The sequence below is a fragment of the Pongo pygmaeus genome, chromosome 8, assembly GCF_028885625.2.
Source record: "Pongo pygmaeus isolate AG05252 chromosome 8, NHGRI_mPonPyg2-v2.0_pri, whole genome shotgun sequence".
In the NCBI taxonomy this organism is placed as follows: domain Eukaryota; kingdom Metazoa; phylum Chordata; class Mammalia; order Primates; family Hominidae; genus Pongo; species Pongo pygmaeus.
Window position 1 is genome coordinate 115,614,137 of NC_072381.2, and position 15,890 is coordinate 115,630,026.

Sequence of the window (15,890 nt, forward strand, 5' to 3'; positions counted from 1 at the left end):
AGGGAATACATTAGGATGCCTCTCTTAAAGGGATGCTGTTTGTGAAAAAGATTACCTGTGATTCAGTGATAAAATGATAGAAATGTCTTTTTCTCTGTCATTGGAAGTTGTTAAGCGTTCAGGGTAAGGGTGTTTGAAAGGAAGACACAATTCATTAGCGTTTGCTCTCAGAGGTGCGTTTTACTGGGAGAAGAAAAGTGGGCTAACTAGATGGGTTATTCAGAACATCTCAGCCTTACACAGGGAATTTATCATAATTGAATATTTCAATGCAACATTATTGGAAGGGCTCGGCTGGACACATAGCTCAGAGAAGCAAAGAGGTTGTTTCTGAATGTGCTAGTGTATGATACATTTAATTACTTGTTTATCGCCTGTACTGTTTGGATTACTTTCTCTGTGTACGTATAATTAGGCATCTCTCTCTGTAATATACTCCTAAACCTTGTACTGTCCTCACAGCTGACTAAATGATCAAGTAGCTTCAGTCACTTATCTTTTCTTTCAGTTTCTCTTTCCATCATTATGGTTGTTGTTTGCTTATTTCCAGGCTAATTCAAAGTGTTATTGAGAACCTATCAATTTGTTGTTTCATGTAGTATAGTTAATAACGTTTTGGGTAACATAATTTTAGTCTTTTAAAAAAGTAATAAAAATACTAACAGTAGCCAGCATCTATTAAATATTTATTAGGAGCTAGATGTTTTTACATCTGTTTCTCTAATTCTCACAGTAACCTGGCCAAGGCATGTGTAATACTCCAGTTTTACAGATGAGGTAACTGTAAACCAGAGAGGTTAAATAATTTGTCCCAAAGTTACACAGCCTGTGTGAGTGACAGAGTTAATATTTAGATTCAGGACTTTCTTTCTCTAATACCATGGGTCTTTATGATCTCTCTGTGTTGTTTGACGGTTTTGCTTTGGACTTCACAACTCGACTTGTTTGCTTATCTTATCCCTTCCACTTGGAATGGCATTTCCTTAACAGTTTCAGACTCTACTAGTAGCAAATGTACCTATCATTTAAGCCTTAGACCAAATGCCACCCTTTTCTAAAGTTTTTCTTATAGTGCCATTTGGAAGTAAACTGTCTCTTTTGAGCTCCCACAATACTTTGTACCTTTCTTTGTATTATTTTGCCTTCAGTTATAATTATTGCTAAACATATCTTAATTTACCCAATGGAGACCGTCTTTGATTTCCTGTAGTGTAAGACAGCCTTGAACACTGAAGGTACTCAGTATTTGTTGACTTGATATTACAGGTAAAAACCCATCAAAATAGGAGTAAACACTATTGATGCTTTTGTAAAAAAAAATTGGAAGAACATGGCAACATGGTAATGGTTTGTATATTTATGATCATTTTTGCTTCTCGTTATTTGAAAATCTTGCTAAATTTTGCTGGTGGTATAATTAAATGTGGCTTGCATTTCCTGGTTTGGTGAAAAGGTTCATAATCTTAGCTATCATTTTCTTTAAAAAAAGATAATAAAGAAATGTCTGTTTGGCAGGCAGGAAGAACCTGCTGTTTTAATTTTGTTCACAGCAGTGGGTCAGATTATGATCTTTTGGAGCTAGCTTTGATAATAGACTCAATATAATATTGGAATTCAACAATTGGTTATTGTCGAGTATATTATCTCTTGCACTGATGGCTGTCAGTGGGATTGCCAGACTGTTTAGAATAAGTTTATGGCTGTTTAGAATAAGTTTATGGCAAATAGTCTACTCTTCTCTAAATACAATGTTTCCATTTATTATTTACTGTAGTATTTTATATGTGCATTGTCTTTTTGTTTTGTTTTTAGTTTTCTTCTCAGAGAGAGGCAATTAAACCAAAACTTGCTCACCAGTGGGGGTGGGGAATCTTACTATTGATTATTTATTCAAATTTTGAATTATGTTTTTTCTTCTAAACTTCTTTAAATAGGCCTTTTCTCTCTTCTAACTTGACTGATTTACTTTAACATTTAATTCAAACAAAGATTAACAAAATTTTAAATAAACACTTTTATGGTGATAAAGGCACACTGTGGTTATAATTTATTGAATTTTGAGCTCCAAGTCTCTGTTAAACTAGGATTTCTGACTATGCTTTTATAGTTTCTTCTATCTGAATTCTTGAAACATCCTAAGACTCTATTTACTTCCCACAAAGGAGAAGTCCTTTTGTTAAGGTAATATTTTTTAAATGAATATCAGTCTTTTTCATTTCATGTCTCTTGGACTTGATGAAATTACTCATGAAGCAAAAGGTGGATAGGAGACAGTAACTCAAAGAAGTCTTTTGGCCCTTGAGCTAAGACAGTGGGTAAAATTTACACAAATTATGAGACCAAAAGCACTCTTAATTTTAAGGTTTGAGAATCTGATTATTAAATATCCATTGAAATAATCAGATTAAAGCCATAAATATTCTTTAAGCATTTGACATTAACCAGAATCTACAAAATGATTAAAGTTTTAGTTCTAGTGACAGGAATTTAAATTCTCCTTCATAAAATTCCTGTTGTTGTTAATGTTAAGTTATTGCAAAAGTAACACATGTTAATTCTAGGGAACTAGTATAACAATTCTAATAATAGCTAACTTTAGAGTTCATTATGTTTTGCTATTTAGCATAAACCTGTTAGTACTTATAACAATCATATGAGGCAAATACTGTTATTTTTCCTATTTCATAAATGAGGAAACCGAGCACAGAGAAATGAAGGGACTTTACTGAGGCCACACAGTATTTGGACTCAGGCAGTTTGGCCTTAGAGTCTGTGCCCTTAACCTCTGTTCAGTATTGCTTCTCACTGAATGGTTAAGATTTGGGGACTGTTAAGATAGACCTGGATTTAAATCATGGCTGCCACTTTATACTCTTGGGATAGGAGTATATTTCTTGACTTCTCTGAGCTTCAGTATTCTTGTTTATAAAACAAAGGTTGTTTTAGGGATAAAATAAGATATATTAACTGCTTATCCCACTGTTCCCTGGGTGCTGTGCTTGTTCAATAGATGGTATCATTTAAAACAAATAATGAGAAACAAAATGAAAAAAAGTCGCCAAAACTAAACAATAACCGTTGCTAACATTTCGAATTATCCAGTCTTGTAAAACACGTTTCTTGATTTTATTAATATATTTTTTCTTTATATTAATATATTTTTCTTTCATGTATAACTTTTTCTTGTTTTTGTTTCACAAAATAAGGTGGGAAGACTTGGATTTGCTTGTATCACTAAGCAGTAACGCAAGGCTTTTTCAGCTTTATGCTAGCCAAAACTTTTTTTTCTCTGTTTAGAAGTGGGTAGATGGAGATAGAGGAGGACATGGAAGTACACCCACTTTTTTTTTTCCTTTTTAAATAAAAACAGGATTATGTTTAAAATTTCTTGTATAACATCTGCAGATCAACAAAATCTAGGATGCTAGAAGTAGGGAGAACATGTGCTAGTATTACTTTTATTAAAATAACAATGAAACTCCAGTTTCAGAATATTTAGAGTTGGTAACTGTGAAAATACTATATTTGAATAAACAATCCTAATGAATGTAGACTATTTCCTCTCGATGAGTGAGCTTGTAGAAGTCTGACCATGTATTGCATTGTTAAATAAATTCACTGGGTATAGCATAGCAGTAACTAATCTGTCTTTCTATATTTCTATAGCTTTAGCAACAAAGCATGGCTAATGCTTTTTTTTTTTTTTTTTCTTTTAGATCTACACACAATGAGCTGGAAAAGAATCGGTGAGTCAGTGATGAGGTGCAGCTTTCACTTATGTTTAAAAGCAAACTCACCATTTTACCTGTGAAAATAATGTAATAGTGCATATGTAGTTGTAATTTTACTTTTTAGATGTATAGCCTATTGTGAGTCTGATATATATGTATTTTCTCCAAAAAATGACTTAAATAGTAAGCTTATAGCAGCTAGAAGACGTAAATACATTTTTAAAGCTTACTTGAATTTGAGTTTTAGGTATAGCCTTTATTTCTGTCTCTGAAAATGAGTTAATTGTTACAAGCTCATGGTTTGAATGTAGTTTTGCTAAAGGGTAGGATTTCTAAAGAGTAGGTAATAAACATTACAAATTGGAGGGCATTGAATTTTTCTTTCTTTGTAATTTGTTCATTCATTCATTTATTCATGCATTCAACAACTATTTATCCAACATGAGCTGTATGTCAGTGCCAGGCAGGCAGAATGCTTTATATAGGAAATACAAGAATATAGATGATAGTTTTTGTCCTTAAGGAATTCAGAACTTTGTCAGGGAAAGACAGGTAATTAAAGTACTATATAATGTGGTAAGTATGGTAATGGAGAAGCAGAAGGTACTAGAGGGTACTGAAAGATGTTTTGGAAGGTCACCTAATGCCTTTTTGAAGGGAGTCTTGGAAAGTTCTGCAGAGGATGGTGAGTGAGCAGTGTATACTGAGGAAACTGCAAAAGGTTCAGTGTGACTATAAAATATTGTAACATGAGGTAAAGCATGCCAGGTGTTGAAGAGTCTTGTCTACCATGCCCAAGAGTTTAGACTTCCTGAGACCCATAGGGAGCAGTTAAATAATTTTAAGGTGGGTTATCATATGATCAGCCTGTGTCTTGGAAATATCATTTTGGCTACAGTTTGAAGAATTGGTTGGTTGGGAGAAGGGATACCAGAGGCACAAAGATGCTTTTGTGAAGGCTATTGCAGTAATCTAGGTAAGAGATGATGGTGGCCACTGAGATAGAAGTAGACAAAGTAAAGAGTATGGAATGGAGTCAATAGAAATTGGTGATTAGTTAGCTATGGAGAGTTGAGTCTTAGATGGTATTACTGTTAATCGAGAAAAGAAATAGAAGAAGAGGACAAATTTGGAAGAGAACATAAGAATTGTAAGAGTAAAATACTTTCTTTTTGGTGTAGAGATTAGATTAATAGCAGCCAGGCATGGTGGCTCATGCTTGTAATCCCAACACTTTGGAAGGCCCAGGTGGGAGGATCGCTTGAAGCAAAGAGTTTGAGACCAGCCTGGGCAGCAAAGTGAGACGCCCTCCATCTCTACCAAAAAAATAAAAATAAATTAGCTGGTGTGGTGGCATGCAGTCCCAGCTACTCAGGAGGCTAAGGCAAGAGGATCACTTGAGCCCAGGAGTTGAAGGTTGCAGTGAGCCATGATCATGCCACTGCACTCCAACCTGTGTGACAGAGAGTGAGACCCTGTCTTAAAAAAAAAATGAGAGAGATTAGATTAATAACAAACTGAAATCATATATACCAGCTGTTTTTTACAAGTAAGATCTCATGACCTTCAACTTTTTGTCCTCCCTTTAACAAAAAATAGATTGGCTAGCCCAACTGCCTCATTGCGAGTCAGTTTAAATGTCAAATCCCCTTGAAAAGGCTTAGCATAGTTTTTCAGGCAGACTCAGTGGCTTTTACTACTTTGCACAATGCTGTGTTCTTGTCTCTTATTGTAAGGCTGAATAGGTAGCATTGTAATTATTTGTTCATATGTCTCTTTCTGCCAAATGACTATGCCCCAAATGCAAAGATACTGTTTTGTTCAATTTTGTATCTTCAGTGCCTAGCATTTGAGGCATGTATAGGAGACAATGGCTCTAGTATTGAGTGAAGGATAAAACTGGAACTCAAAGTTGAGTGGTCTAGTCAAAGACATTTTGGTAGTTAGTGGTAGAAACTCCTTCGTTTTAAAGAATCTCTTTTCTGCCTTTTATTTCTGATTTATTAAAGATCTGGATGGATAAAGAAAGGACATATCTGGCTATTTGAAACATAACAAAAAAGACTAAGAAATGAAAGTTCTGAGGATCCTAAAAATAAAACCTTAAATTGAAGTTTACTCTAAATTAGATCATAGAGTGTGTTTTGGGCCCATGGATTAAATATTGATAAACATGTGGCTTTTATAGTTATTTCATTTGAATGTGGTCCTTGGGAGACCTTCATTGGAAACCTGGCGAAAACCATTAACACTGGAGTAGGGACTCTTTTTAGTAACTATTTGGAATGGAGCTTTAAAAATCTTTGATTCAGTGATGATGAGCATTTTTTCATGTGTCTTTTGGCTGCATAAATGTCTTCTTTTGAGAAGTGTCTGTTCATATCCTTTGCCCACTTTTTGATGGGGTTGTTTTTTTCTTGTAAATTTGTTTGAGTTCATTGTAGATTCTGGATATTAGCCCTTTGTCAGATGAGTAGATTGCAAAAATTTTCTCCCATTCTGTAGGTTGCCTGTTCACTCTGATGGTAGTTTCCTTTGCTGTGCAGAAGCTCTTTAGTTTCGTTAGATCCCATTTGTCAATTTTGGCTTTTGTTGCCATTGCTTTTGGTGTTTTAGACATGAAGTCCTTGCCCATGCCTATGTCCTGAATGGTATTGCCTAGGTTTTCTTGTAGGGTTTTTATGGTTTTAGGTTTAACATTTAAGTCTTTAATCCGTCTTGAATTAATTTTTGTGTAAGGTGTAAGGAAGGGATCCAGTTTCAGCTTTCTACATATGGCTAGCCTTCAGAGAAATGCAAATTAAAACCACAATGAGATACCATCTCACACCAGTTAGAATGGCGATTATTAAAAAGTCAGGAAACAACAGATGCTGGAGAGGATGTGGAGAAATAGGAATACTTTTACACTGTTGGTGGGACTGTAAACTAGTTCATCCATTGTGGAAGTCAGTGTGGTGATTCCTCAGGGATCTAGAACTAGAAATACCATTTGACCCAGCAATCCCATTACTGGGTATATACCCAAAGGATTATAAATCATGCTGCTATAAAGACACATGCACACGTATGTTTATTGCAGCACTATTCACAATAGCAAAGACTTGGAACTAAGCCAAATGTCCAACAATGATAGACTGGATTAAGAAAATGTGGCACATATATACCATGGAATACTATGCAGCCATAAAAAATGATGAGTTCATGTCCTTTATAGGGACATGGATGAAGCTGGAAACCATCATTCTCAGCAAACTATCGCAAAGACAAAAAACCAAACACCGCGTGTTCTCACTCATAGGTGGGAATTGAACAATGAGAACACATGGACACAGGAAGGGGAACATCACATACCGGGGCCTGTTGTGGGGTGGTGGAAGGGGGGAGGGATAGCATTAGGAGATATACCTAATGTTAAATGACGAGTTAATGGGTGCAGCACACCAACATGGCACATGTATACATATGTAACTAACCTGCACGTTGTGCACATGTACCCTAAAACTTAAAGTATAAAAAAAAAAATCTTTGATTCAGTTTTGTTGAATGCATTTTGCAGATTATTTCTGACTCATTGATAACCTTTTTAAAAACCCTCACAGAAGATGTGTGCATCACCCATAGTATTACTTTGGTATGCCATTATAAATTGTTTAATCTAGGATCTAGCTGTGGCATAGGTATAACACATGTGGTTTTATTACCTGGGCTGTGTGTAATCTCCAATAAAAGTCATTTGTTCCTGTTTTATTTACTTAGATATAAGACTTTCAGACTGGTTTCTTACCCTACCTTACTTCACTTAAGGCATGATTTCCTTATCATCTTCTAATAGCTTTGGAAGTGCTGATAGATATTCTTTGTTAGCCCAAAGGACTAATAAACATTGTTTATTTCTCAAATTATTTCTTCTACTCTCTCTTTACTCTTTTTCCTCCTTTCCTCTCTCTATTCCCTGAGGCTTCATTGAAAGATGATATAGAATTAACTTTTCCAAGATATATTTGTTTCTAAAAGGGATTTTTATCAACAAAAATAAAACTTGAATTTAGAATAATAATCTGTACCCTACTTCTGGGAAATTACCAGTGGTGGTCTGGCAAAAAACAAAAATACTGGTAGACTTAGGATAGGGGAGGTGGTTTAGCAAGAAGGTGGCACAGGAATATTTTTAAAATTTAAGCCTATATTGTTTTTACATTTTAAGGCCCCCATCCAGTTCTGTTTAACAGTCCTTTTTACCAAGGCATCATTTTTATTTGACGTGTTAAACAAAGAAAAGTTAATCAAGCTTTGGCATCCTTTAAAATAAATAGAATTTTGGCTTTACCTTTGATCTGCCTTTGAGTGTGATGTTATATGACGATAGTAACTCACTATCAAAAGATTAGTTTTGTCTTCGTTCTGAAAAGACATTCCTGAAGTAATTCATATTCCTTAAAATTTGCCACTTTATATAACATACTCATGTCAGAAATTGCTTTTTTCCTTTTTAGCGTGGTTCTGAAATCTTGGATATAAGCTTCTCTGAGTTAGTGTTTTTTATTGGAGCAAATGCAGTGAGATTTGGAGTAGGTGATTTTAAATTGCTGGTGAATGGCTAAGTAATTCCAGATAGCTATCTCAAACAAAGCCGTAAGATTGTTGAAGCCCTGGGGTCCGGCCTTAAGGAGATAATAGCCACCAAATGTTGAGGTTCATACTACCAGATCTCCGAGGGAAGCCTAATGGTGGAGATTTGGGTTTTGGCAGGCCCAGAGTAGTTGGTTGTGATCCACAATTACCCCAGGATTCCCATAGCCCATTAGGGAGCTCTAGGTAGTTTCAGGACTGATAGAGAAATTCAGATTTTTTTCTTGGATAGGTCTTGGGAGCTGATTTCTGCCCAAATCCTTGTTGGTTATACTGAGTATGCTCTAGATGGTTCAGAGCATTTGTTACCTATGTACCAACCCTGTCCCCCTAGGCCCACAACAGGTCATAATAGGCCTAGGAGATAGAGGGGAAGCAAAATATTTCAGATGTTCTGCATTCCTCAGGAACCTATGTGAATCATCTCATGGTAAACTTAATGAGACTTTGAGATTGAAGAATTAAGATATTACTTTGCCCATTGGCTTATCTTACAGGTTGGGTCCTTTGCCAGAGAAGACACAATTCAGTATCAGTACAGATTTTAGATTGCCTCATTGTTTTTTCATTTTCTTAATTCAAATTGCTGATGATGTTTTAGAAAGAATCAACAACTTCGGCCAGGCATGGTGGCTCATGCCTGTAATCCCAGCACTTTTGGGAGGCCGAGGCAGGTGGATTGCTTGAGGCCAGGAGTTTGAGACTAGCAGGGCCAACATGGTGAAACCCCATCTCTACTAAAAATACAAAAATTAGCCAGGCATGGTGGCGCATCCTTGTAATCCCAACTTCTTGGGAGGCTGAGGCACAAGAATTGCTTGAACCTGGGAGGTAGAGGTTGCAGTGAGCCAAGATCACACCACTGCATTCCAGCCTCAGAGACAGAGCAAGACTTTGTCAAAAAAAAAAAAAAAAAAGAAAAAGAAAAAAAAAAAAAAGAACAACTTTAACAGGACTCTGATGGTCAAGAACCTTAGTGCTGACTGCAGGAGAGGCCATTTAACCTTAAATAGCTGTTATTTCATCAAAACAAAATGCTTACCCTTATTATAACTTTGGCAAAGCTAGAAGGGCCAAAAGAGGACGCTGGACTAATAATGTCTTCCTAGGCAGTGGAGAAGTGGCTAAGTATTTGTTAAAAAAAAAAAAAAGAGAAGGATGTCTAGTGAGTAGTAATAGGTATTCTCCGTATAAGGACTTTCACATACTCCTGAGGGAAAATTGGAAATTAGCATTTATAGAGTTCTTACTGTGTTCCTCCACTGTTCAAGGCTATTACATAATTCTGTAAGGTAGAAAGGCAGAAAGTTTGAGTCAAAGTGTCAAAAACTGGCCATTTTATCATCATAGCTACAATTTGAAACAAGATGGATACGAACACAAAACAGTTCTAATCATGATCCTTTTTTATCATGAATATGAGAATTACGGTTAGTATCAATCTTTCTCTTCAGCAACAATTAATAAATACTGTGTGTGGCATCATGATAGATCAAATGAAGTATAAGATACCCGATTCTATTCTAGTTAAGGTTAAGGTCATTATAGTTTGGTATTTATATTTCACCTTTCAGTATCATGATCTAGTTAAGTTACCAGTAAATGTCTAGAAAGGTACACTAATAGTGTTTTTCATACTGAAAAATGAAACTCACTAGTGGTCTATGTGATCATTTAGTGAATCATTTTGAAAAAGAAATTGAAGAAAATACCAAAGTACACTGCATGAAGTAAAGTTAAATATGGAATTGTGAAACCTGTGTATACTGGATTATGATATGAAATACTGTAGGTCATAGTCAAAACCTACCACTCTGGGTAGTTAAGGAGAATGTATACTGAGCCGTGAAGAAAAGAGATAATTTGAATATAAGAAAAGAATAAGGAAAGGAGTCAGTGTGAGTAGAGCCGTGGAAGCAGGAATGTAGTTAAGCTGTGTTCAGGAAGGAGTGAGTAGACGATATTGAGTTAAATAGCAGAGTCTTATCAGATTAGTAGTGGAAGATGAGGCTGAAAAGATGGTTTGGAATTAGACTGTGGAATGTTACTGAATGCCAAGGAATTTGGATTTTATTTTATTGGCAGTGGTGAATTTTTGAGGCTTTTGAAGCAAAGAGATAGGCATGTACAAAGCATTTTAAAAAGTACAGTCTAGCTATAGAAGCAGGGAGACCAGTTTGGATGCTTTTTGAAGTAGTCCATATAGTAAAAAGATATGAGTCAGCACTCAGGTGATAGAATTGGGAACAAAAAGGAAGACAAAGGTCTAAGAAACACTATAAATAAAAAGTATTTTCTGTTAATTGGTACTACTTATTTCTTCACATAGCTGCAAAAGTTATCTTCTCTTAGTGCCTACAGCAAGGAAAAAAAAGTGATCTTCTCAAAGAATATATCAAATTGAGTCATTTCTCTGTTTACAGTCTTCCATTGGCTTCTCACTACAATTAGATAAAATCTGTGGCCTACAAAGTGCACCACTCTATCCCTTCTGTAGCTCTTCTGACATTGCTTCCTTTCTTTTCTTTAAACACAGTGTGATCATTTCCATCTTAGGGCTTTTGCACTTGCTGTTCCTTCTGCTTGGAAAGCCCTGCTCTAGTTCTTCATCATTATTTAGTTCTCAACTCTCAGGTCATCTGCTTAGAGAACAATAATCACCTCCTGGTCACACTCTATCACATTACTTTTTATGTCGCCTTAACATTTATATCTGTCTGAGTTATTTATTCATTTATGCTGTCTGACTTCTTTCACTAAAATATAAGTTTCAGGAAGGCAAGACTTTGTCTTATTTACCCTAGCACATAGCAGTCATTTAGTAAAAATTCATTGAATGAAAAAATGATATGTGATAGTAGATTTATAATCAACATGTTTTCACATTATAATGACTTCAGTGAATGAAAAGTGATGAAGATACATACTCTTGAGAGTTAAGGTGACATAATAAAAGAATTTTATAATAGGCAAATAGAAAATTTAATGAATTCTTAAAATGTAAATAAATTATATGAGAAAACTTGATAAGTAAGAACAGCTTAAAGGATTTTTACCATGCCGGAGTTTATCGTACTTTTTTAGAAGCATATGGACTCATTTAGTCCTTTAGGATATCATACAGTGCACTAAGATAAGGATAGGTAATTTTATAAAGGAGAACACTTTATCTGATGAAGTTTATGCTGTACTTGTGGGATCTTTATTCCTTTCTCATCCCATTACTTGAAAATGGTAAGCGTTTTTACAAGGAAAAGATTTATTTATACTTGTAGACAAGAGTCCTATAAAAAATTTCAAATTTTTCATATTAGAATTTTTGATGGATTAGTTCTGTTTATTCCAATTGTTTGGACACGATAATGAATGCATTTTTTTTTCTATACTGCCTATCATGTCCCCATTTTACATGGATGTTTTGAGAGAGTTATGGTTTTGGTCTGCCTTATCTTAGAACAAAACGTAAGAGTAAATCTTTATGACTGAGGGTTAGGCAGTGTTTTCTCTTGGTACATCATCAGACTAATTTAGGATTCCTTGGCAGGAAGAGCATATCTGAAATGGTTTTCATTGCCTATTTTGTGTGCTTTTAAGATATTTGTTTAAAAAGGGCATACTTTTTTTTTTACACGGTGTGCACATTCTACAAAAAAAATGTACACTTGTTAGTAGGAAAGAAACAACATTGGTTTGACAGAACTTTCTTTAAAACTCTTACCTCAACTAATAGTACTTAAGGGGTATTTGCTTGCATTAAAGTCAGGTTGCAGGGTTAGGGAAGTCAAACTTTTATTGTAGGTTTGAAATTAACCTATAACTTCAGCTGGATTAAAAGTCTACAGTTTTAGATTGGGTCCTGTAATTTTGGAAAGTTTAGTCAAAATCCCATTTTAGCCTTGGTTTTTACTAAGATGCCAAGGGTATTAGTATGTCTCAACATGAAAATACCTTAGAGTAACTTTCTCAACCTGATAAACAGCATTAATGACAAACCCACAGCTTATGGCACTTGTAATGGTGAAAAACTGAATCCTTTCTCCCTAAGATCAGAAATAAGGATGTCAGCTTTCATGACTTATACTCAACATTGTACTGGAGATTCTACCCAGGGCAGTTAGATAAGGAAAAAAAATAAAAGGCATCCAGATTGGAAAGAAAGAAGTAAAACCATTTCTGTTTGCAGATATCATAATCTTATGTGCAGGTATACTTCATTTATTCCACTTTGCAGATACTGCATTTTTTAGCAATTGAAGGTTTGTGTCAAGCAGGAAAATTTCTAACAGCATATGTTCACTTCATGTTTCTGTGTTGTATTTTGGTGATTCTTGCAATATTTTAAACTTTATTATAATTTTATATGTTATGATCTGTGGATCTGTAATCTTCGATGTTATTATTGTAATTGTTTTAGGGTGTCACAAACCATGCCCATATAAGATGCAGACTTAATAAATGTCGTGTGTGTTCTGATGGCTTTACTGATCGGCTGTTGCCCCATCTCTCTCCCTCTTATTGTCCCTGAGACACAGCTATATTGAAATTAGGCCAATTAATAACCCTACAATGGCCACTAAGTGTTCAAGTGAAACGAAGAGTCACATGTATTTCACTTTAAATTTAAAGCTAGAAATGGTTAAGCTTAGTGGGGAAGGCATGTCAAAAGCCAGGATAGACTGAAAGCTAGATCTCTTGTGCCAAGTAGCCAAGTTGTGAATGCAAAGGGAAAGTTCTTAAAGGGAATTAAAAGTGCTACTCTGGTGAACATCCAAATATGAAAGTGAAACAGCCTTATGGGTGATATGGAGAAACTTTTAGTAGTCTGGATAGAAACCATCCAGAACATTCTCTTAAGCCAAAGCCTAATCCAGAGCAAGGCCCTAACTCTATTCAATTCTGTGAAGGCTAAGAGGGGAGGAAGCTGCAGAAGAAAAGTTGGAAGCTAGCAGAGTTTGGTTCATGAGGTTTAAGAAAAGAAGTCATCTCCATAACAAAAGTACAAAGTGAAGCAGCAGGTGCTAAGGTGGAAGCTGTAGCAAATTATTGAGAAAATCTAGCTAAAATAATCAATGAAGGTGGCAACAGATTTTCAAAGTAGATGAAACCACCATCTATTGGAAGAAGATGCCATCCAGGGCTTTCATAGCTAGAGCAGAAGTCATAGAGAAGTCAATGCCTGCTTCAAAGCTTCAAAGGCTGGGCTGTCTTAATAGGGGCTGATGGGCTGATGCAGCTGGTGACTTGAAGTTGAAGCCAGTGCGCATTTAGCATTCTGAAAATTCTAGGCCCTTAAGAATGAGGCTAAATCTCCTCTGCCTGTGCTCTGTAAATGGAACAATAAAGCCTGAATGACAGCACATTGTTTATAGCATAGTTTACTATTTGACACCTACTGTTGAGACATACTACTCAGAAATTTTTTTTAAAAAATTATTGCTCATTGACAAGACACCTGGTTACCCAAGAGCTCTGATGGAGATGTACAAGGATATTAATGTTATTTTCATGTATGCTAACACAACATCCATTCTGCAGCCCATTGGACCAAGGTGTGATTTCAACTTTCAAGTCTTACTTCAGAAATACATTTCATAAGGCTGTGTCTGCCATAGATAGTGAATCTTCTGATGGATTGGGCAAAGTAAGATGAAAATAATTACATGTGCAATAGCATCTAAAAGAATAAAATACCTAGGAATAAATGTAACCAAGAAGATGAAAGCTTTGTACACTGAAAACTATTAATACAGAATACTTTTGAAATAAATTAAGGAAGACCTAAATAGATGAAAAGGTATCCTGTGCTCATGGATTGGAAGACTTAATATTGTTAAGATGGCTGTACTCTCCAAATTGATCTATAGATTCAGTGCAAGCCCTGTGAAAGTTCCAGCTTCCTTTTTTTGCAGAAATTGACAGCTGATCATATAATTCATATGAAAATGCAAGGTACCCAGATAACCAAAACAATCTTGAAAAGAATAAAGTTGGAGAGCTTGCATTTCCTGATTTCAAATCTCACTATAAAACTACAGTAATCAAGGCAGTATGGAACTGACCAAAGAACAGACTTACTGATTAGTGGAATAGAGTTGAGCGTGTAGAAAGAATTTCTCACATTTATGGTCAACGAATTTTTAACAAGGATCACAAGACAATGTAATGTATTTTCAACAAATAGAGCTGACACAACTGGATACCTACATACAAAATAATGAGGTTGGATCCCTACCTCACACCATACACAAAACTCAAAATGGATCATAGATCTGAATTTAAGAGCTAAAACAATAAAATTCTTAGAATAAAACATAAGTGTAAATCTTTGTGATGTTGCATTAGGCATTGGTTTTTTACATATGACACCAAAAACACAACCAACAAAAGAAAAAAATAGATACATTAGAATTTATCAAAGTGAGCTGGGCATGGTGGCTCACACCTGTAATCCCAGCACTTTGAGAGGCTGAGGTGGGTGGATCACCTGAGGTCGGGAGTTCAAGACCAGCCTGACTAACATGGAGAAACCCCATCGCTACTAAAAATACAAAATTAGCCGGGCGTGGTGGCGCATGCCTGTAATCCCAGCTACTCGGGAGGCTGAGGCAGGAGAATCGCTTGAACCAGGGCAGCAGAGGTTGCAGTGAGCTGACATTGTGCCACTGCACTCCAACCTGGGCAATAGAGTGAGACTCCATCTCAAAAAAAAAAAAAAAAAAAAAAAAGGCCAATATACATGTGAAATGCTTAATATCAGTAGTCATTAGGGAAATGTGAATCAAAACTGTAAGACACCACTTCACAGTTACTAAGATGACCATCTAGGGTTGCTCACCAACTTTGTAGTCATCCATTCATCATACCAGTTACCACTGATCGGAGAAAGGTCTTGAAAAGTCCACTGAGTTTGCAGTTTGGCACTTAAAAACTGATAATGTCATCGTCAGCTGATGGCACTGCACAGATGGCTCAACACTTTGCAATTACTTAAGACATGTAATTAACCACAGGTAAGTTTTCAATATATTATGTGGTGCCAGTATGTAATGTGGTATGAGTATTTAATAATGGAGAAAGATTAGGCTCTATTTAGCATATGAAAAGAATATACCTTTCTTTCAGCTGGAACTACCATCTTCCAGTAATTTACCAAAATAACAAACATAAAGGGAAAGAGGAAAGACTCCTGATATATGTTCTCTGGGTTTCTTAGAAAACAGGGAATTGTTCCTTTGGCCACAGACATGTGATTCTACAAGAAAGATGATATTGTAGACATCAAAGGAATGGGTTTGTTCAAAAAGAAATGTCCACAAATGTTACCATGGCAAAATTGGAAGACTGAGCATGCTATTAGCATTGTTGTACACAAACAAGGGCAAGTTGTTTTTTTTGTTTGTTTTGTTTTTTGACACGGAGTCTCGCTCTGTTGCCCTGGCTGGAGTGCAATGGCATGATCTTGGCTCACTGCAACCTTCGTCTCCCGGGTTCAAGTGATTCTCCTACCTCAGCCTCCCAAGTAGCTGG

At 35.8% G+C, this 15,890-nt stretch overlaps 1 protein-coding gene across 4 annotated transcripts in view; it reads left to right on the top strand.

The window, feature by feature from the left end:
* Window positions 1-15,890, top strand: part of MXI1 (MAX interactor 1, dimerization protein) — a 77,917-nt gene that overhangs the window by 33,536 nt on the left and 28,491 nt on the right. For 2 of the 4 annotated variants that reach the window (XM_054503946.2, XM_054503947.2), the window contains exon 3: window positions 3,717-3,746. The exons of the other annotated variants lie outside the window; for them this stretch is intronic. In XM_054503946.2, coding sequence (XP_054359921.1) covers window positions 3,717-3,746 — 30 coding nt within the window. The remainder of the gene's footprint in view (window positions 1-3,716; window positions 3,747-15,890) is intronic. 4 annotated transcript variants of the gene reach the window in all.